The 21303-nt window shown below is 38.7% G+C and overlaps 1 protein-coding gene and 1 pseudogene across 15 annotated transcripts in view; both read right to left on the bottom strand.

The window, feature by feature from the left end:
• Positions 1-825: 825 nt before the first annotated feature.
• LOC308648301 (high mobility group protein B1-like) overlaps positions 826-21303 on the bottom strand; it is a 311195-nt pseudogene continuing 290717 nt past the window's right edge. The window contains exons 2-3 of the transcript in view: positions 1751-1852; positions 826-928 (exon numbers count right to left, since the gene is read on the bottom strand). The product of the transcript in view is annotated as a high mobility group protein B1-like (transcript). The remainder of the gene's footprint in view (positions 929-1750; positions 1853-21303) is intronic.
• Positions 13155-21303, bottom strand: part of STON2 (stonin 2) — a 1178066-nt gene continuing 1169917 nt past the window's right edge. For all 14 annotated transcript variants that reach the window (XM_081291512.1, XM_081291508.1, XM_081291506.1 and 11 more), the window contains 2 exons: positions 18289-18491; positions 13155-16635 (listed from right to left, as the gene is read on the bottom strand). In XM_081291512.1, coding sequence (XP_081147638.1) covers positions 16552-16635; positions 18289-18491 — 287 coding nt within the window. In that variant the 3' untranslated portion in view covers positions 13155-16551. The remainder of the gene's footprint in view (positions 16636-18288; positions 18492-21303) is intronic.

A 21303-nucleotide genomic window follows, 5' to 3' on the forward strand; every position in this document is an offset into this window, starting at 1 on the left:
CAAGGCCTTGTGAGCTCCTTCAAGGCCTTGTGAGCTGGCCTCTTTGACGTGCACAAAAATCAGGGCTGGATCCAAGCCCTGGGGGCCGGGGGGAGTCCGTGCCAGCACTTTTCCAGTTTTTACAACTCCTCTTTTACTTCCTAGGAATGAGAACTACTCTCCAGCAGGTTCACTTCACTTGTTCTGTCTGCTCTACAGTATCCCCACAAGGAAGCAACAAACCTAAACTCCTCGTGCATCAGATGAGGAGCCACCAGCCAGGCGAAGACTGGCAGATAGACTTCACTCATGTGCCTAGGCACAAAAATCTTCACTACCTACTTACTTTGGTTGATACTTTTTCAGGTTGGATAGATGCCTTCCCTACATCCAGGGAAACTGCTGACACCATTGCCTCCATCCTCATCGAGCAGATCATTCCCAGGTTCGGACTTCCCCCTCCATCCAGTCAGACAATGGTCCAGCCTTCACTTCTCAGGTTGTTCAACTAGTCTCCAAAGGCCTCAACATCACTTGGAGGTTCCACATCTCCCACCAACCCGAATCCTCGGGTAAAGTTGAGAGGCCTAACGGCATTCTTAAGGATCATGTCACTAAACTTGCTATTGAACTCGGGCTGTCCTGGCTCCATCTCCTGCTATTGGCCCTCACCTGAATTCAGGCAGCCCTAGAGCTCCCTCAGGCCTTAGCCCCTTTGAACAACTCTGTGGGTGCCCTGGCTTAACCAAACAAAGCTTTCCAATCACTCCTCCTCCCATCGTGTCCTACCTGTCCTATCTCACACTTCTACGCAAACTCTTAAGGGAACACGCAGACCTGTGCCATTCATTCCCTCAATCCCAGCACAACCAGCAACTGAATCGGACCCTCTTCAACTGGGTGAGGCAGTCTTACTTTGGGAACTGCATCCTCCATCATTGGAACCTCACTGGACAGGACCCCATACAGTCATACTTACTAGCCCAACAGCAGCCAAGCTTTTGAGCCACTCTCCCTGGTACCACGTCTCCTGCCTTAAAAAGCTTCTATCCCAACCCGCAGATGGTGCTTCTACATCCAAGGGATATGGCACCAGGATGACACCACCCACTCTCAGTCACCCTTCATATTAACTGGATTCAACCACACCACCTCCGGTATTTCCTAGAGTCCCTCCAACAGGACCAATGACTGATACCTTTGCTCAGGAATGGTTGACAACCTATGGCTTCAAGGAACCTTTATGGACTTTGTCCCTTATGAGATAACTGTCTATAGCCACTGGATGTTATCTCTAGCCACCCTGGTATTCCCAAGACTATCCCCTGAACATTCTCCCACTCTCCCAGGTAGGCCCCATGCCGCCCCCTGGAAGTAGCCAGACAATTTTTCACTGCCCCCATGTCACTTAGAAAAACAAAAAAGGGAGGAATGTTAGGTGCAGGGCAGGCTGAATTAAGCTGTCTGCAGGGCAGGCTGAATGAATGTTAGCTGCAGGGTAACTCATGCACTCAAACCCCTTTATCTGGTCCTTTATCACCTGTTTGCATCAAGTCTGAACACTCAACCCCACTCAAGGCTGAACACTCGACCCCCACCCATCTGGTACAACGGAAACCCACATCTAGCCCCTGCCCCATCTGCCTGAAGGCAGAAGATGACACTACTGTATCATCCAATCACTGTACACTAACAAGGCAGCTTGCAGACCCAGAGACCCCATCAGATTTTGGCTATAAAAACTCCCTCCTGCGGGGCCCCTCTCTCTTGCTCTTGCTCTCTCTTTCTTCTCTTGCTTTTGCTTTCTCTTTCTTCTTCTTCTTCTTCTTCTTCTTCTTCTTCTTCTTCTTCTTCTTCTTCTTCTTCTCTCTCTCTCTCTCTCTCTCTCTTTGCACTGCTGCGATAAAGATCTCTTGTTCGCTCTAAGTGTTGTGGTCACTTTCCTTTCAGGATTAAGCAAAGTAATGTAGAGAAAACACATAGCAGATAGCTAGCCACCGCTGCTGTTATTGTTGGGTAATGTAGAGGGAGGCACTCCGGGCTAACCAAGGAATGTATAGGTTCAATGTTAAATATGTGAAATTGATCATGGAAAATATGTATGTATGTCTTATGTTTAAATCAGTAGAAACAAAATATTAAGAGGAGAGACTGGGTAGAATGAAGTCAACAAAATACTATGATGATGATGCTTATTGTTGCCAGGGCCAACTTTTGGAGGTAGTATTGCCACATCTCTCAGGGGACATGAAAAGTCCTTCTAATCAGAAATGAGTACTTGAAAATTTTACTGTCAAGACCTAGAGAATTTCATATTTTTATTAGTGTATTATAACTATACATAAAGGTGGGATTTTTTTTTTCTTTTTTGGTACTGAGGAGTGAATCCAGAGGCACTTAACCACTGAGTCACATACCCAGCTCTTTTTTTTTTTTTTTTTGTATTTTATTTCAAGACAGGGCCTCACTGAGTTACTTAGGGCCTCACTAAATTGCTGAGGTGGCTTTGAATTCAAGATCCTCCTATCTCAGCCTCCCAAACTTCTGGGATTATAGGCGTGCACCACCACTCTTAGCAAGAGTGGGATCTATTGTTACATATTTGTATATGCACTATGACATAGCAGTATAATTTGGTCAACAGTATTCCCCAACATTTATTTCTTTCCCTCTTCTCCCTCCCTCAATCCCTTTTCTCTATTTTACTGATTCCTCTTCTGTTTTCATGATATCCGTCCTGATTTTTGCCCTTTTTCCTTTCTAACTTCCACATATGCGATAAAACATGATCCTTGACTTTCTAAATTTGTTTTATTTTGCTTAATATAAAGCTCTCAAATTTCATCCATTTTCCTGCAAATTGCATAATTTTATTCTTCTTTATGGATGAATAAAACTTTGTTTTTAAAAGAGAGAGTGAGAGAGGGAGAGAGAGAGAGGAGAGAGAGAGAATTTTAATATTTATTTATTTTATCGGCAGACACAACATCTTTGTTGGTATGTGGTGCTGAGGATCGAACCCGGGCCGCACGCACGCCAGGCGAGCGCGCTACCGCTTGAGCCACTTCCCCAGCCCCTGAATAAAACTTTATCATGTACAATACATCACATTTTCACATTTCCTTTATTCATTCATCCATTGAGAGACATCTAGGCTGATTACATTATTCGGCTATTGTAAACTGTGATGTTGTAAACATGGGTATGAATGTATCGCTATAGTATGGTGACTTTAATTCTTTAGGATAATGGCCGAGGAGTGGTATATCTGGGTCATATAATGATTCCATTCCTTGTCTTTTGAGGAAACTCCATACTGATTTCTATAGTGGTTGTACTAATCTACAATCCCACAAACAATGTAGAAGTTTTCCTTTTCTCTACATCCTCTCCAGCATTTATTATTGTTTGTATTTTTAATGGTTGCCATTATAACTAGAGTGAGATGAAAGTGAGATTTGCATTTCTCTGAATACTAAGGATATGGAACATTTTTTTCATGTATTTGTCAGCCATTTATCTGTTTAGTTAATTTGCCTAATTATTGATGTGGTTATTTTGGGGGGTGGCTTTTAGTTGTTTACATATTCTGAATATTAATCCTCCATCAAAAAAGTAGCTACCAAATTTTTCTCCTATTCTGTGGGTTTTCTCTTCACATTCTTAATTTTTTCCCTTGCTGTGCACAAGCTTTTTAAATTCAATGCCATTCCATCTACAATTCTTGGTATTATTTCCTGAGCTTTAGTGATACTACTGAGGAAGTCATTGCTCATGCCTATATGTTGGCATAACAACCCTACGTGTTCTTGTAGGAGTTGCATAGTTTTTGGTCTAAATCCTAGGCCTTTGATCTATTTTGAGTTGATTTTGTGCAGGGTGAGATACAAGAATCTAGTCTTGGTCTCCTACCTATGGATAACCAGTTTTCCCAGAACCATGTGTTTAAAAGCCTGTCTTTTCTCCAATACTTGTTTTTTGTGCCTTTGCCAAGGATCAGCTGAGTATAGATGTATAGATTTGTCTCTGCATCTTATATTCTCTTCTGTTTTTGTTTTTATATATAATGCATACAATGCAGTTTTTGTTACTATAGTTCTAGTATAATTTGAAGGCAGGTATTATTATGCCTCTAGCATTGCTTTTTGTGCTTAGAATTGCTTTGGCTGTTCTGTTTTTTTATTATTATTATTATTATTATTATTATTATTCATTCAAATGAATTTCAGGACTTTTTTTCTCAGTTCTGTAAAGAATGTTATTGGTATTTCAATGGTGAGTGTTTTGAATCTGCAGATTGCTTTTGGTGATATGGCCAGTTTAACAATTAATTCTGCCTATCCATGAACATAGGAGGTATTGCCATCTTCTAGTAACTTCCTCAATTTCTTTCTTCAGTGTTCCATAATTTTCATTGTAGAAGTCTTTCACCTTCTAGTTACATTTATTTCTAGATATTTTGTTTAATTTTTGAGGCTATTATGAATAGGATTGATTTCCTGATTTTTTTTCTCAGCAGATTTATTATTGGTGTTTGGGAAAGTTACTGGTTTTCATATATTGATTTTGTATCCTGAAGACTAGAGAATTGTGTATATATCTGTTACTGATAGACAGAATTCCTCCTTCTCTGAGCTAGGATTCTAGGGGCAGCACATTGCTGGGAAAGCGAATTGGTGTTGCCATTATTGAAGCACCAGTTTATAAAAAGAACGTTTCAGGGCATAAAGAGGTTGGGTTTGGGAGGTGGGAAAAACCTTGCCTTCCATACTCCATGCTCCATTTGACTGTGCTGACTTGCCACAGAGAACATTCCCCAACTGAAGTGTAGTCCAGCTGCACATAGGAATCTCATCACTGGAAATTTTAAGAAAAGGGCTCAAAGACCTAGATAGAAAAATGTAATCTCATTCATTAGAAGTGAATTTTTACCTTTGTGAAATGTCCTGGGTTTGCTCTTATTTTTCCTTAGTTATACAGATTTTTATTATTTTTAATGTTTTTCTTGATAAATCACCTATATTTTCATGTTAGCTTTTCCCAAACTGAGCACAGACTGATATCTTGGGAACTCCTTAAATTCATATATGTATTTTTTTTTTCAGTACTGGGGCTTTGCACGTTCTAGCCACATGCTTTACTATTGAACTACATTCCCAGCCCTAAGTTCATAATTTTAAAATCAAAAAATACTGGGTTACCGTTTTGTATTTGTTTGTATTTGGTATTTTAGCAGCCCTCCCCCCCCCAAAAAAATTTATACACTGAGTTTCTAGTAGACTATTTATTTATAGGATCAACTCAACCAGATTCAGTGGGATCTGGTGTTATCTCCAGATAGTATCAAAATTGAGTTGAATTAGAGGATTCTGCAGAATTGCATAATACATGGGGAAAAACTCTCACACATCTCCTGTCCAAAATAGACTGTAGATAAAAATACTTTGCTTTTGACTTTTTCTGTTTCTAGAGTTGGTGTCAGGAGTATTATGCTGACAGAACAGGAGAGGAAAAAAATTTCAGTTTTTTCTCAGTATCTTTATCAAAGTATTAAAAAAGTTAAAGGGGATGAATTTTTTACTGCCTGGCATCAGGAGAATTAAACATGCTTGGAGCATTACTGATGACAATAACTTCAGAGTTGCAAAGAGAGAAAAGCAATAGTGGAAAGAAGACGTCACAGACTGCAGAGTCTCCTTGATAGAAGAGGGATTGATTTCAAGGGATATTACAAAAAAGTAATATTTGAATTCAGAGTAAATTTTGGTCATTTTCAATTGCATGTTGATTTGTTTCTGCTGAGTCATTATTATTTTTGGTGAGTTTTGTCATATACTAAGAAAGCCAGTTCTCTTGACTGTTGCTTTTTAATGAGTATGGCAAACTAATAAATATTAAAAGGCAGCATATAGTGGCGGGGGATGTAGCTCAGTGGTACAGTGATAGAGCACTTACCTAGCAAGCCTGAGTTCAATCCCCAGCAGGGCGGGGGTGGGGGGGTGGGGGGGTGGGAGTCAGTGGATGTTAGGGTAGCTGGCACAAATATCCATTTCTGAGTTCAAGCAAAGGTTTATTGACAGAGAGTGTCTGCCAGGCTGCCCCTCTGCAAGACAAAGCAGGCAAAGTCACTTGAATAGAGGGTTTTTTGTTTTTGTTTGTTTTTTTCCTTTTTAACAAGGAACAAGAGCAAGCTGGAAATGACCTTGGGTGGAGCAGGCTAGAATTGACCTTGGGTGTAGGTGGCTGGGTAACAACAAATTTTTCTACGTAGAGACCTTGGATGGGGGTGGGGGTTGGGAACAGAGTATCTTTTTTTTTTTTTAATTGGTTGTTCAAAACATTACATAGTTCTTGATATATCATATTTCACACTTTGATTCAAGTGCGTTATGAACTCCCATTTTTAAGTTTCTTTTTCTTGGCAGTTTATAAGTTTTGGTTCTGAGTTCCAGAACCAAAATGGAGTTACTAATGTCTAGGGACCTAACAATAGACACGATACAAAACAGGAGTTTGGACGAAAAGGTCAATGTGAACAGAAATAACTGAAGACTATTTCAGATCTCTAAGATATGTTCCTTTCTCTGGTACTATCATTAGATTAAGCAGGACTTTATTCTTTTTTTTTTTTTTTTTTAGGGAGAGAGAGAGAGAATTTTTAATATTTATTTTTTAGTTGCTTAGGATTGAACCTGGGCCGCAGGCATGCCAGGCGAGCGCACTACCGCTTGATGGGGGTGAGCCACATCCCCAGCCCCAGCCCAGGACTTTATTCTTGGTTAGTGAGAAATAAAAGACAGAAGAGAAAAAAAAAGAGGGGAGAGAAGAAGGGAGAAGGGGATGGGGGCTGAATTCCCTGACCACTGTGGTTTGCTCCAGATGAATAGTGAATAGATTCTACCCTGTTCCTATATGTTGACCTGGACTCTGTTATGGGAGAAAAGTAGTACAGGTATATATATTTTTTTAATATTTATTTTTTAGTTTTTGGCGGACACAACATCTTTGTTTGTATGTGGTGCTGAGGATCGAACTCAGGCCACACGCGTGCCAGGCGAGCGCCTTACCGCTTGAGCCACATCCCCAGCCCCAAGTACAGGTATTTTTGACCTTAGTTTTTCTGAAAATTTTATCTGTAGCTTTTGAGACCTCTAAAGGGAAAAAATTGGTGATTTTTGTTGTTAGTTCTTTTGTCTTTGTTTTTTTTTGGAAAGATACTTCAATTGGGTCAGTCTATGACAGGATGAGATGGAATGGAGCTAAAACTGCTTTGCATAATAAGGTGAGGTAGAGTGGAGACTCATTTTACTTCCACTTCAGTTTATTTGGTCTGCCATCACACTCTGAAGGAGATGAAAAATGCTGTCAAGTCTGAAACACTTGGGGCTGGGGATGTGGCTCAAGCGGTAGCGCGCTTCCCTGGCATGCGTGCGGCCCGGGTTCGATCCTCAGCACCACATACCAACAAAGATGTTGTGTCTGCTGAGAACTAAAAAATAAATATTAAAAATTAAAAAAAAAAGTCTGAAACACTTGATTCATGTTGGTAAAACTGAGAGAAGAATTATATGACTCATTTTAATGACTTCCTCACACTAACCATGACTGGAACACACTGTTCAGATGGCTTAGGATCTTGGTTGGTGATGACTCTTTTAGAATCCTCATGGAAGAAATTGAAAAATTAATTGAGGGTCATAGAGCAACTATCATCAAAAAAGACTGATCCTTAGTTCTACTTTATTTTAGGCTATTTACATGATTTTGAAGATTAGAACTTAATTCCCATTAAAGAAGGACTTTTAAGAAGAGTTTCCAGTTTTCCCTTGGCAGTCAAACAGTGGTTTGGGGACTTAGGGAGTTAGCCTATCTGTGCATGTTAGGGGCAAAGGAGAAAGATGTTTAATAAGGAATTCCCTCTGTGGGCTTGGCCAATGGAGCAGGAATGTCTGATATTCAGTTGTAAGTTCTTTGCTATTTTTATACTATAGATAATCATCAATGGCTAACATTTGGTAAACATCTGTTATATCCACCCGCCTGGAATTATTAGTGCCTTGAGGAATGGAGAGAGGGGGATACTTTTGTTAAATAATACACATAAAATCCTGTACCAGTGGTTACACCAGAGTGCAAGCATTACAAGAGTTTTAGCTAATATTGTGTCTTGGAAAGAGAGGAATTGAAACAGAGAGGTGTTAGACCGAGGTGATGAAGGAACTGGGAGGAGTTTGCAACAAGAATGGCAGATGGCCCTAAAGACAATTACATGTCATCTTCACTTCCTCTCATTCTCAGTTCTTTCAACCCAAATCTGGTGAGCATGTTTGGCTTGTTACTTGAGTATTCTATCAGAATATTAAAGGAAAGGGCAGCCCCACAAGGCTAATTCTTATGATGGTGTGGAACCTAGACAAGGAGTTCTCCAAACTTGTTCAGGGGACAGTAGAATAAGTAGAATATTTTTGACAGATTCCCAACTTAAGCAAAAGTTATGATCTTTGACTGTTTACCCTTCTGTGCACCTGATATCAGTTTCTAGCTCCAATTTTATACTGATTAGGCTATACAGTTCTGTGTTTTGTTCAGGACAGAGATCTGTAGACAGCAGAGGCCACTGAACTGGTGTGAGTTCTCCTCTAGTAGGTGCTTTCACTTTGCAATAAAATGTCCTTTATCAATGTGAATTAAACACAAAGCTCAGTTTATTTTTTGCTTTCACTCCCAAACAAGTAAACAAACAAACAAACAAAAAAAAAAAAACCACTTTATTTTCCTTGCTTTTAATATTTCCCATAGTCCAAAATACCTAGCATGTTGTTGACTGGTTGTTGTTGAAAAACTTGTCTTTCCAGAATGATGCTTCATTGGCGGGACTCCAAAATGGCTTCATAGCTTTTACTATATTGAGTCCAATCTGGGGCTGGAGGCAGGCTCTACTACTATGGCTCAGCCTAACCATCACTCAGATCAAGCTGATCTGCTAACCCAACATACCATTTTTGTTCCTGCCTCTTGCCACCCCTAGGTTCCCTGCCTCTTGCCACTGAGCCAAACGTCTACTTCACTTCAGGTCTCACCTAAAAGCTATCCTTCCTGTGAAAATTTTAAATATTCTAGTCTATACCAGTTGTCTTCCTTCTGAGTTTATGTTGACATTTGTAATTAGGATTCATCTCGACTGAAAATTACTTTTTGAGCACTGACAATATGCCAGGAACATAATGTGAATTTATTATTTATGTACCCCTTTACATTTCTTATTATGTATGTACTTCTTAAGGATTATATCATTTTTCATTTGTTTTCTCACAGTATTGGGCACAAAATAGGAATTCGATAAATATATCGTAAATTATATACATGACAAATTGGATGAGAATAATTAATGGGCCCCTTGCTAACTTATTGGCTGATAACTACTAACCATCTGAATTAGGTGATGGGCCTTATTAATACACATTTACTCTTCCTTATGCCAATCCTCATTAAACATTGCACAGTGAAACACTTTCTTTAAAAACTTTTATTAACAGTTAATTTTCAAAGCTCAAAAAAAGGCATTACAGATTGTAATAAGCAGAACTAAAATAAAACCTCACCTCTACAGAGATGGCCAGTGTGTAGACTTTATTACATAGGCACATTTTTTAAAGTAAACTGGTTTTACATAAAATTAACCACAACAATGCAAGAAGTCACACTGATTGAGGATGGATGAAGAAGGAAAGTATAAGGTTGAAGGGGCTGAATTATTCACTGGATCCTGGGTTCATCCACCCTGGCACATTGAAATTCACTATGGACATTACAAAAAAGGAGGGCAAAGAGCAGCACTCCTCTGTTACCTCTGGCTAAAACATTAATTCTGACTTATCTCTTGAAGGTGGCAAAGTTTTCAGATTCTGTTGGCAAGTGGACATGAAGATTAAATGCACGCTGGCTGAGGGTCAGAGGAGTTCACGGTATTCCCTTCTCTCACCCCATTCTTTAAAACCCTTAAGCCCAACAGGCTCCTATTGAGAGATGAATGCAAATCTGCTTTCCTGGAACCAGTGGAATACCTCTAAGTTGGCCATCCTACAGCACATGGAGGCAAGTAACGGTGTTTAAGGCTTAGGTCCCCATGTTGCTGGACAGTGTCCACAACTAGAACTGAGGCAGAACAAAGGAGTGAACAGGAAGAGGATGCTGGAATTCCTTGCTCAATGCAGTTGGAATTCATCCATTACATCTGACATTAAGTACAACCAGAAAAGAAACTAAAATCATAGTCAAGCCACAAATACCAAACGAGAAAAGCTATATTTCGTAGCTTGTACATGTTTTTAAAAATTTTAAAGTACATTTTTATGTTACTGAGAGAAAGGAGGTGTGTGTCAGGGGACTATCCCTTTCTCTCTGGTTTTACTGTAACTTACAAATAGTCCCAGACTGTTGACTGAGTACACTTTCCTCCCTCAAGTCCTGCAGTTTTTGTATAAAGGTCATGTATGTTATAAGTCAAGGATTATCCTGACATCCTCAGTACCTTGGAGGATTAGAGCTACATCTGCTTGAAGTCATACTGGGATCCTAATGTCCATTTTGGAGAACTGTCTGCTTCTCTTCACACTCACACCACTGCTTGGAGGGGTAGTACCCCATGGAGCTTCCAGAGCAGCATTCCCAGTAGTCTTCACCACCCTCTTTGGTGTTTTAAAGGCAACTAAAAAATAGATAATTGCAGGGTTTCCTGTGTTTCCATCTTCCTGGCTGATGGTGAAGGGTAGAGACATGAAAATAAAGAAAGATGAAGCAGTTGGTTTTCTCAGTCCTCAAAATTCAAATTCTTGGTTTGTAAGAATATATGAAGTATTATTGGCATGGAACTTTCACACAAAAATTGGCACTAAAGGATATTTTGTAAGGTAACTCATAAAACTAGAGCTGGAAAGAATCTGAACAATTAGTCCAGTCCTCTCCTTTATTAGAAACTGAAGTCCAACTGACAAAATAACAAGTCAATTAACATAGTGATTGTCTCCATGACAATGTTCTAGAGATTCATACAAATGCCAATTTTTCCCTTAATAAAGCCATCATGGCACACACCTACTAACAACTTTATATAAATAATCCTCAGTGTTCTTGTGTTTGGCTGCTAACACAGCACCCTGACCAGAGTAGACACTGGACAAATACCTCTTGATCTGAATGATTCTGTTATTTATCCCTGCCTTGCAATCTTTTTTCCTACAGCTTACTTTTAGCTTTAAGAGAAGGCCTCTAGTTAAGTATTTTGAGGGTTATTGTCCAAAGCTATATTCTCCATCTCTTTTTATATTTTTTCATATTGAGATACTATTTTCTTTAGCCTGTTCTTTTATAGCTTTTTATTATATCCAGTTGTTACTTGCCTTTGTCTAGGTACTGCCAAACATATTATTATGAAAGGTTTCTGCCTTTATAGGCTGGAATTTTAAGTGGAGTGATACATTTTTCTTTTTCAATTCTCAAAACATAGGACTAGATTTTCCCAAGAAGATTTGCTAAGGCACTCTAAAAGAAATGTAAAAATTCCACATTTTTGCTGCAGTTAACACATGGGAAAATGTTACTAATAGATACATTTGTTCTCTACATTTATGGTTGCCGTACATCTCCTTCACTTTTAATTCTTAAAGTATATAAATATGAATCATAATACTCAAAGTCAGTCTCATTTACAAAAAACATAATTAAGAATTGGTGATTTGTAGGGCATTTAGGCATTGCTAATGTTTAGAAAACATCTTTAGAAACTTGGTGAGAATGTCTTGGTTTTACATACAGAATTGTCATGGTTTGGAGGGGATTTGGTAGTGTAGTATTGAGACACTTTGTTTACCAGATAATTTTTAAAATTTTTATTTTTGTTGGTTTTGTTAAAAATCCCTGTTAGACTGCATTCTTCACATAATCTAAACTCTGGATATGCTGAAAATAACTTATAATAATTCTTGAGTTAAAAATTACCAATTCCAACAGGGAGAATGTATCTATGTAGGCTGGGTGGTAGTGCTTCCTACTCACACCAGTTTAGTAATTCCCAAGGCTGTAAGAAAAAAAAAAATAGCATATTTTCTACTTTTCCATCAATCAAATTATTACTTTTATCAAGATTTCATCTGGCAAGTTTCAGCCTTTCCAGACCTTTATCACTGTGGTGACAGTAACCCCAGTTGTGGTTAATATTGGGGAGAACAAAGACCTGGCACACTGAGACTGGCTGTGCACTCCCATCAAATGCTTTCTTCTGCTTTGGCCATTCTAATGGGCAAGGTCTGGGCCCATAGAGCTGAGGTGCAGCACCAAAACTGAATCAATCTGGCTATAGGCAGCACATCTTGCCTTTGCACTTTGGGGCATACAAATGTTTCTTGGTATGAATATGGTACATTTAAGTTCAAATTCGGCAGCACACGAAATGTTTAAGTGCCAACAGTTCTTATTAGTTGACTTTCAAGGCAAGAATAAAAGAAAAATAATAATTATTTTTTTGGACTGGGGATTGAACTCGGGCACTCACGGCACTCACTGAGCCACATCTCCAGCCCTATTTTGTATTTTATCAGAGACAGGGTCTTACTGAGTTGCTTAGCACCTTACTTTTTTTACTGAGGCTAGCTTTGAACTCATGATCCTCCTGCCTCAGCCTCCCAAGCCGCTGAGATTACAGGCATGCACCACCGCGCCTGGCAAGAAAAATTATTTAAATCCTCCAGAAAATAAAAGCTGCTTGTTTGCTTTAATATGAGTATTTGATGGTAGCCTTAGAGTTTCAGGGGAAGTTTTCTATTGACAAACATTTATTAAATATCAAATAACTTCCTTTTATTTCATGAATATGTTTGCCCTATCAATAAAGATTTAAGGTGGCTGAATCGTATTAAATTCCAAGCTTTGTGCTAGTTATTGGAAACAAAAAGAATAAGATGTGCTCCTTGTCTTCAACATCACATTTCTCAGGAACTTGAGTTTCTAGGGAAATAAACTTTCGCTCCTAACCACAAGATTTGAATAAAAATTAGTCTCATTTCAAACAAAAAATATTTTAAATTAAAAAATGTTCTCAAGGATTAGGAGCCCTAATAATAATTCAGGAAGGTAGAGAATAAAAGAAGAACCAAACAGAAAGTAAAAAAGCACAATACAACTGTCCAGGTGATATTTAATATGAACAAAGTGCAACTTTTGATAAGAGCAACCAAAGGGGGTTGAATGGTCTCCCCACTTTGACATATCATAATGAATACATTTTGTGCCCTCTTTTACTGTGTAGTTGAAAAGCAAGCCCTAGAAAGCAAGTACAGCTATTGATGTCATGTGACATCTAATTTATGTTCTATTGTAACACTATGTATTGGTAAAATAAATTCACTTTTAATATTTTCACATTTTTGATAATAGACCAGGATTTTTTTGGTAACTCCCTACACACACAAAACAAACAAACAAAAAACCAACCAGGTCCACAGTGACAAACAATTTGCACATCAAAAAGGTAATCTGCCCAGCCGTGTTTATGGAAGTTATTAGTAAAACACTAAAAATATATTGTATTGAATCTCCCAACCCCTGAAATGTTACCCATAATCAGTTCCCTCTAATTTTAATCAGAAGCAAAACAAATTTGATGAAATCAAGGTAGTAGGTTTTTAAAAATTAGTAATAATTGGCTGGCTTGAATGTAGAAAGCATGGAAGGGATTTCCCAACTTTTGGTTAGAAATCACAGTCCAGGTGAAAGCAAGAAGGCATGAGAATTAGCCAAGGGGATAGGGCTGAGATCCATCAAGCAATCTGCATGCTCTGCTAGCAGGGAGGCAGGGATCTGGACACAGTGCTCAGCTTGTTAAGGAAGGGGTGAGGATGCTCTTATTCATCTTGCCAACTCTCCAACCCAAGCAGACTCCTTAGGAATCTTAAGTTCCTTTAGTACAACCAGGGAAAGGATATGCTTTGAAATCCCTTGACAAAGCCCTTTGGGGGCTCTGCTATATTCTAAAGAACATGTAAATATGTAAGAAGGAAAAGATCACTGGAGTTAGAGACTTATTCCTATTGAGACTATTTAGAAGGGATCTTGGTAATCATCGAACCCAAATCTAAATATGAGAGTCCCTTTCATAGCACCCAGGATAGGTGGTTATTGTAACCTTTGGGCACAGGCAGCAACAGGAAATTTTACACTTGAGTTTATTCCTCTTTAGAACAACTTTTCTTAGAGAATTCTTTCTTATATTAAAGCAGACATCTTTTATCTGTAAAGTTCCTCTTCATTCTTATTTTTGCCCTCTGAAGCTACACAAAACAAATCTATTTCCTCTTTTTTTAGATCAACAGAAAATTTGAGGCAGCTATTATAATATTCCCTCCTTCTCTGGACTCCCTTCCCAGCTATATCTTCTGTTCCTCAGGGTAGCTAGTCCCCTATTTCTTATATAATCAGACTCTGCACAACCCTGATCACCTGCTTGTGGACAATCAAGTTATTAATGTCTCTCTTAAAATACAGTATCTATAATTGAACCCAACCCTCCATCCAGATGTGTACTAACAATACATCTTGTAGAACTTTCTAAACTTCATTTGACATAGGTTGAATGCATTAGTTTTGTGAATAGCTACAGTATTCTCCCAATTCAAAACTGAACTATCATTTCCCTAAGAAAATATTTTTACATGAATGGCTATAGAAATGTCTTCCTAATGACCTTGTTTATGAACACACACACAAACACACACATTCACATGGTATTCTACTCTATACTTAAAGGGTTGCATTTTAAAAACTCAGAAAGAGGGGTTCTCATTAATGCCTATCCAACTCATTCTTTTATAGATTCACTCCTGTGCTTAGATACTTCAAAATATTGTAACAATTTTTATAACCTATTATCAGTACATAGTTAGAATTCAATGAATATTCATTGAATAAATTAGTCCTGAAATTTGTCATTCCAAATCTGGAGATATTATTTATTTCTCTATTATGTACAAAGCTGAAAAAAGTGTACTTTCTGTCCCCTCACTCCATTCTTCATGAGAGAAAACACCAAGGTACAAATAAGAAACAGAGGTAAGCAGGAAAAGAAGGCAGAGTGTCCTGACTCTTAGAATCAGGATTTAATGTTCACAACATTGATAAATATGGCTTTTCCCCACCCTTACCCTACAGTTTTCTGCATTTTTGATCTATTATAATACTGTGATTATCGAACTCTGAATTTTGTGGGAAAGCTCATCCAATCTTTAAAATTATCTTTTCAGCTTAAATCTCCTATTAAGTGAGCTGAAGAGCCATGTAACAGTATATTGGCTACGAGGTATAAAAAGAACTCCCAAATGCCCCTGACAACTGCCTGAGGTATAGAGTATGCACGCGTGCGTGCGTGCGTGCGTGCGTGCGTGCGTGCGTGTGTGTATGTTGCTTCAGGAATCAGAAGTGGCCTGTACTTTTCAGTGTGAATTTGGGAATTTAATGATATTGAAAGTGTCTCCCGATATGTATATAATCTTAAATTTAATGTCCCTTCTCGTCAGAATGAGGAGAAAGGAAATAAGTTCAATTTTGCTTTCCCTTCAACAGAATGTAAATCTAGTCCAATCCATTTGCAGAATGTAGGTCCAATCACAGAATAAAAATATATCCTAATAGGCCTTTTCCTATTGTCTATTGTAATTTAGGACAGCAAATCCTGTGACTGAAATCTCAGAGAAATGGAAAAAGTATTTCAATCTAAAAAATCTAGAACCAGGAGGAAATCTGAAAAATTTCTGTTACATAGTGTTAACATTTAAAGAATGGAGATTTCTATGAAAGGTCTAGCCGACCCAAAGAAGAAATTTGTTGTGAATCTTTTCTGAACCTTTTCTAGAGGAGTGAAGTGACAGATACTAAAAAAAAAAAAAAAAAAAAAAAAAAAAAAAAAAAAATTTGATACTAGGGATTGATCCAGGGGGTACTTCACTACTGAGCCATATCCCTAGCACTTTCTATTTTTTAAGACGGGTATCACTAAGTTGCTGAGGGCTTCACTAAATGGATGACGCTGGCCTCGAACTTGTGATCCTCCTTTCTCAGCCTCCTGAGTCACTGGGATTATAGGTATGTGTCACTATGCCTGGTGACAGATATGAATTCTTAAGACTGCTTTTTTACTTTTTTCAGAAATTCATGAGTGGCAGATGAACATCAGAAAGAAATCATGCCAACACTGATGTTGGAGGTTCTTTTACAGACTAACAGTCACAAAAAAACATAAGCCAGTGCTCTGATAAAAGCAGAAAAAAGACAAGGAGGCTCAATTACACAGTAAGCTCCAAAAGTCAGGTGAACCATGTGCTTCAGGTATGGTCAGACTCAACAAGCCTCTCTCCACAGCAGCCACCTCAGGGTTCCTGCTAAAATACAGGTGACTGTAAATGAGAAGATCTGATGGACTGTTCCCAGCATGGAGTGGCCACAGCAGGTATTGACTTAAACCTCAGCTATTCAGGAAGACACCCTGTCATGACTCTTGGATCAGGTTCCTCACTGAAGGCTTTGTCACTGTATCCCACACTCCTTGGGATTTTCTACTTCATCTCCTTCAAAGTCTGGCTTCAAACTCTTTTTTTGTTCAATTTCCACCTGCCAAAATAAAAATTGGAGAAAACATCAAAACAAAACAATAACAAGAAAGAAAGGAGGGAAGGAAGGAAAGAAGGAAGGGCGCAAAAACTAAAAAGAATCTTGGTAGCATCTTTTAGGATTCCTTGTAATTGTACTAATGTCAGGTTATCCATGTTGGAGCTACTGGCCCTAGTGTATCATCATGACTTTCGCTTTGCATATGTTCTTCGCATGATCTGATATTCCTTCTTCCTCATGGATTACCTGAAAAATTCTTATTGTTTGTCATGCATAGTTACTCAAAGGTTGTCTCTGTTCTGGACTCATTAAGCAGACTTTTGTGCTTCCCCTATGAATATTTCTACTTTATCTCATACACTAGTCTGGCTCCACTGTTCCACGGGCTCCACAGGACAGGGGCAAGCTCTTGTTCACCATTTTATTATCTAATAATATAGAAAAACAGGAGGCAATTGATGAATGTTTATCAAATAAATAAATTCCTTTGTAACTGATTCTTTAAACCTTTCCAAATATTTTACCACTTTAAAAGCCTCCAAACTAAAAGTAGTGAAGTAATTACAGTTCTACCATATCTTCTGCAAAATATGCTGTCATTACAAAGGGTCCAATAAATAAATCTCCACTTGAAAATATCACACTTCAAATGAAGCCTTGATAAGTCAGGCAGGGAATCCCTCAAGCTCAGGAATTTCATAATTAAGGTTGCTTCTCTCAGTATACCGCTCCATTTGGAGGGTAATGATTCAAGACAGCACAGGGTCATGCTTGAGGAAAATGTTATTTTTTTCCTGGCCACAAGATGGAGTATTTGTTCTTTTTGTTTTAGACCACACAACTAAGGAAACAGAGGAATCATAAATCACCATATAAATGTAAGGGTATCATTGTGAATAGGAAATTATTAAACCACTTTGCAAAATCCTTGTTTAAAACAACAATTTTTATTACTCCTTCCATAGCCCGGATCCTAATACCATTGTAGAAATTTGCTGTATTGTAACAGTTCAGTGCCCAGGTCATATGTGTCTTAAGTTTGTTTTGATCCACTTCATCAACTCACGCTGATGAAATGTGTTTAGGGTTAGACAAGTTCCTGATAACTCCCTTCTGCTTCCACATTCACTATTTTGCAACAAACTATATTACAAATGAGTAATAATAAATTTACACCCACTGTTCTTTTTTTCTTCTTCTTTTCTTGGTACCAGAGATTGAATCCAGAGGCACTTAACCACTGAGGACATTCCCAGCCCTTTTTATTTTTTATTTTGAGACCGGGTCTTGCTAAGTTGCTGAGGCTGGTTTTGAACCTGTCTCAGTTTTCCAAGCCACTGGGAGGATTACAAGTGTGCACTACCACACCAGGCCCTCTGTTCTTTCTACTGCTGTTATTCACAAGGACAGAGACATTGCATTCTCCTCTGTAAACAGCCCCTTCATTTTTTTTTCAACCTTTGTCTTGCTCACAAGAGATCATTCATTAAAATCAGAGCAGACTCATCCACAGCTATGTATGTGTACTTCCTCTAGAATGCTAAGAGCATACTCTGCACAACAGTAAGCATTGCTAAAAGGATTAAGGAGGGGGAGGGTAGTAGTGTGAAGAGATGGACTTGCAAACATCAGGCAGACCCTTCCCAAGGCTACCTTGTAGCTGTAATGTGCGGAATAATTGACCCACTTCCTGACATCAGTCTTATCTTCCACGGAGATGGATCTCACAGCGGCTTTGGAGGCAGAAGTTGTGGGCATGTTGAACTCAACATCCACATGACTGGCAAATCTGGAAGGCACTTCCCGGTCAGAACCAAGTTCAAGGTGGCAAAAGAAACAGTGTGGGTGACCAGAAGCTATGAAAGAAAGAATTCAGGTCAGGTTCTTTGGGGATGAATTTAAAAAATTTTAAAAAGGTCAAAAGAGCTACCTCAGTAACAAAGGAGACCAGTAGGCTGGGCACCTGGCAGTCTTACAGATGGTTCAGTGTTAAGTGGAGGATTTGCTGCAGCAGGCTCTGTATGCCTTAGACCATTTGATAAAACATCGTATAATGACCATTGCCCAGTATCCTATCAATAAAACCCATAGCCTGAGAAACAGACAACTCTGCCTGCATAGATCAGGGTGATATGTGGATGCAGTACAAACTAAAAGGGGCTGTAGATTCAAAGAATAGAATAAAAGGGATCAGCACTTAGCACATAGTAAAACATCAATGACAGCCACCTGGAGCAAAATCATTGCTTTCCTTTGAAGGATGAGTTGACTTTTCTTAATAGCATTTCATATTTTCAAAAAGGCTTTTAACATATTTCTGTGGGTGAATGACATATGTAAGTGACAAAAGCCTTATGGACAGCACACATGTATTAGGGAAAGTGTGGTACACGCCTCAGAATAACTGATCCACATCAGAATACCATGCATTGGCTTCCAGCTGCAATGCAAGTGGCATAGAGTCCACACCCAAGTCTTTTGTTCTCCCCAGATCTCAATTCCTCAACTGTAAAGTGGGGAGAGATGGAAGGGATAACAAAAAGGTGGGGTGGTGTATGCCAGGCACAGCCCCTTGCTGCTCCATTCTATAAGTCTATATGTAATTATACTTGGAAGGCATTTAAGGATTTGATTTTTGTTTGAGAATTATTATTAGACGTGGGGGGGGAGAAAAATTAGAGCTTAGTTCTGTGACTTTAACCCTCCAAGCTTCCTGTCATTCTTCAAGCACAGCAGGAAATGATTGGGTTTTTTTAGCGATAATTTTTTTAATATTTATTTTTTAGTTTTCGGCGGACACAACATCTTGTATGTGGTGCTGGGGATCGAACCCGGGCCAAATGCATGACAGGCGAGCTACCGCTTGAGCCACATCCCCAGCCCAGCAGGAAAAGATTGTTGAATGCCCTGTGCCTGCAGGAGGCTAAGTGCTTTCCACAGGTATTCTCACTCAATCTTCATAACAAAACCCTTGAAGTCATAATATCATCCTCACTTTACAGACCAAGAAACAAAGTGAGCTGTCCAAGGTCATGGCTAGAAAGTGCCTGAGATTTCTAGTTGACTTAATGGTGTAACTGAAACACCTTAGTTATCCATTGTCCCTGAGTAAACAATTCCCTCCCCCCTTTTTTTACTGGGCTGGGTAGGACTTTCAAACTCAGAAAGTAAGAAGGTACACACCTACTCTCCAAGGAAAACATTACAGAGTGAAGTATTTGTTTTGCTGTTTCACAAATGTAACATAATTCAATGGTAACTTGTAAGTAAGTAAGACTTTGGGAAATTAACTGAAAATTTTGCACTGGTTTTTAGGAAAGGAATTTAAATAAGATACATGTAATTGTAGAAATTACATTATTTGAAAGTGAATCTACATATATCTTCTTAATTGTGTACCACAGATGTAATTATATAGCTATCATTCATTGACATTTGTTACAGACTTGATACTGTGTTGAACATTTAAAAAAGATTTATCTTAATTTCATTCTGAATGAGCTAGGTATTAATAGCCCTATTTTACAGATGAGAAAAATTGGGTTTCTCTGAGAAGGTTAAATTCATTACCTGAGGTCACACCGAATTAAGCAATAGAGTGAGAATCAAACTCAGATCTGACTCTGACTCCAAATTATGCCCTAAATTCTTCTCAATATGCTGCTACAGAATTAGAAAATACAACATACATAGAAAGAGTCTCTTACTAAGAACTTGATTAACTGCTTTTATCTAATTTACCTTTATTTGCATGTTGTTGGAATACTGAAAACTCATTTCTTTTACAAAAGTGACTCCCTCCTTTCACAGCAAACTCTGAAAGCAACATCTTTTCCTAGATTCCTCGCCTCCATTATTAGATGTGTGAGGCTGGTGGACACTTAAGTGTAATTTGAAAACTGGTATAGTTTAATTCACAGTAATGAGCTAAAAAAAAAAAAAAGCCTACACATTATGTTATTTTCCTTGATGAAAATGAGAAAATGTAACATTAAATTTCAGTTTTTTTTGTTTTTTCCCCAAAAGGCTTTATTCTTATTGGAATTGTTTTATCTTTGCCTGATCTAAAGAGAACTAGAATTCCAGCAAAGTTACCTATGTAGGATAGAATGCTTTATTTCCTCTTGTGAGACCTGTGGAGTAAGCAGGACTTATTCTAGCATCTCCTAAGATTAAGAAAAAAAACGCTGAGATTTCGGTGGGAGGAATCCTTGGAACATTTAGCTGGGTTTGTGCACTTGGCTGGGCCCTGCTGGTTGGAAGCAGTATGGAATTCAAAAGCAGCTACATGGTTTCCTGGGGGCTAAGAAGAGAACAAGCCCACGGTGGCTGCACACTTGCTGGCCCATGCTGCCTGTAGTCTGCCTGCCACGCCAACTGTGGGATACAGAAGCAGGGCCAAGGTAGGTAGAAGTGTGTGTGGAGAGGAGGTTCAGGCCTCCCAGCCAGCTGGGCCTTTTGACTTCTGCTGGGCCCCTGTAAATGGAGGTGCAAGTCATTAAAAAAAAAAAAAAAAACTTAAAAGGCGATTTGCCAAGACTAACACCTAGATAGAAGAATTCAGGAAAAGGGGCTATTACTAATAGATCATCATCAGTTTTCTTGTTTCATGGATGGAGCATAGGATGAGAGGGCAAGGGCTGGGCACAGTGATTTCCAGTTACGGTA

Source organism: Spermophilus citellus, assembly GCF_964194105.1.
Source record: "Spermophilus citellus genome assembly, chromosome: 4".
Classification (NCBI taxonomy): Eukaryota; Metazoa; Chordata; class Mammalia; order Rodentia; family Sciuridae; genus Spermophilus; species Spermophilus citellus.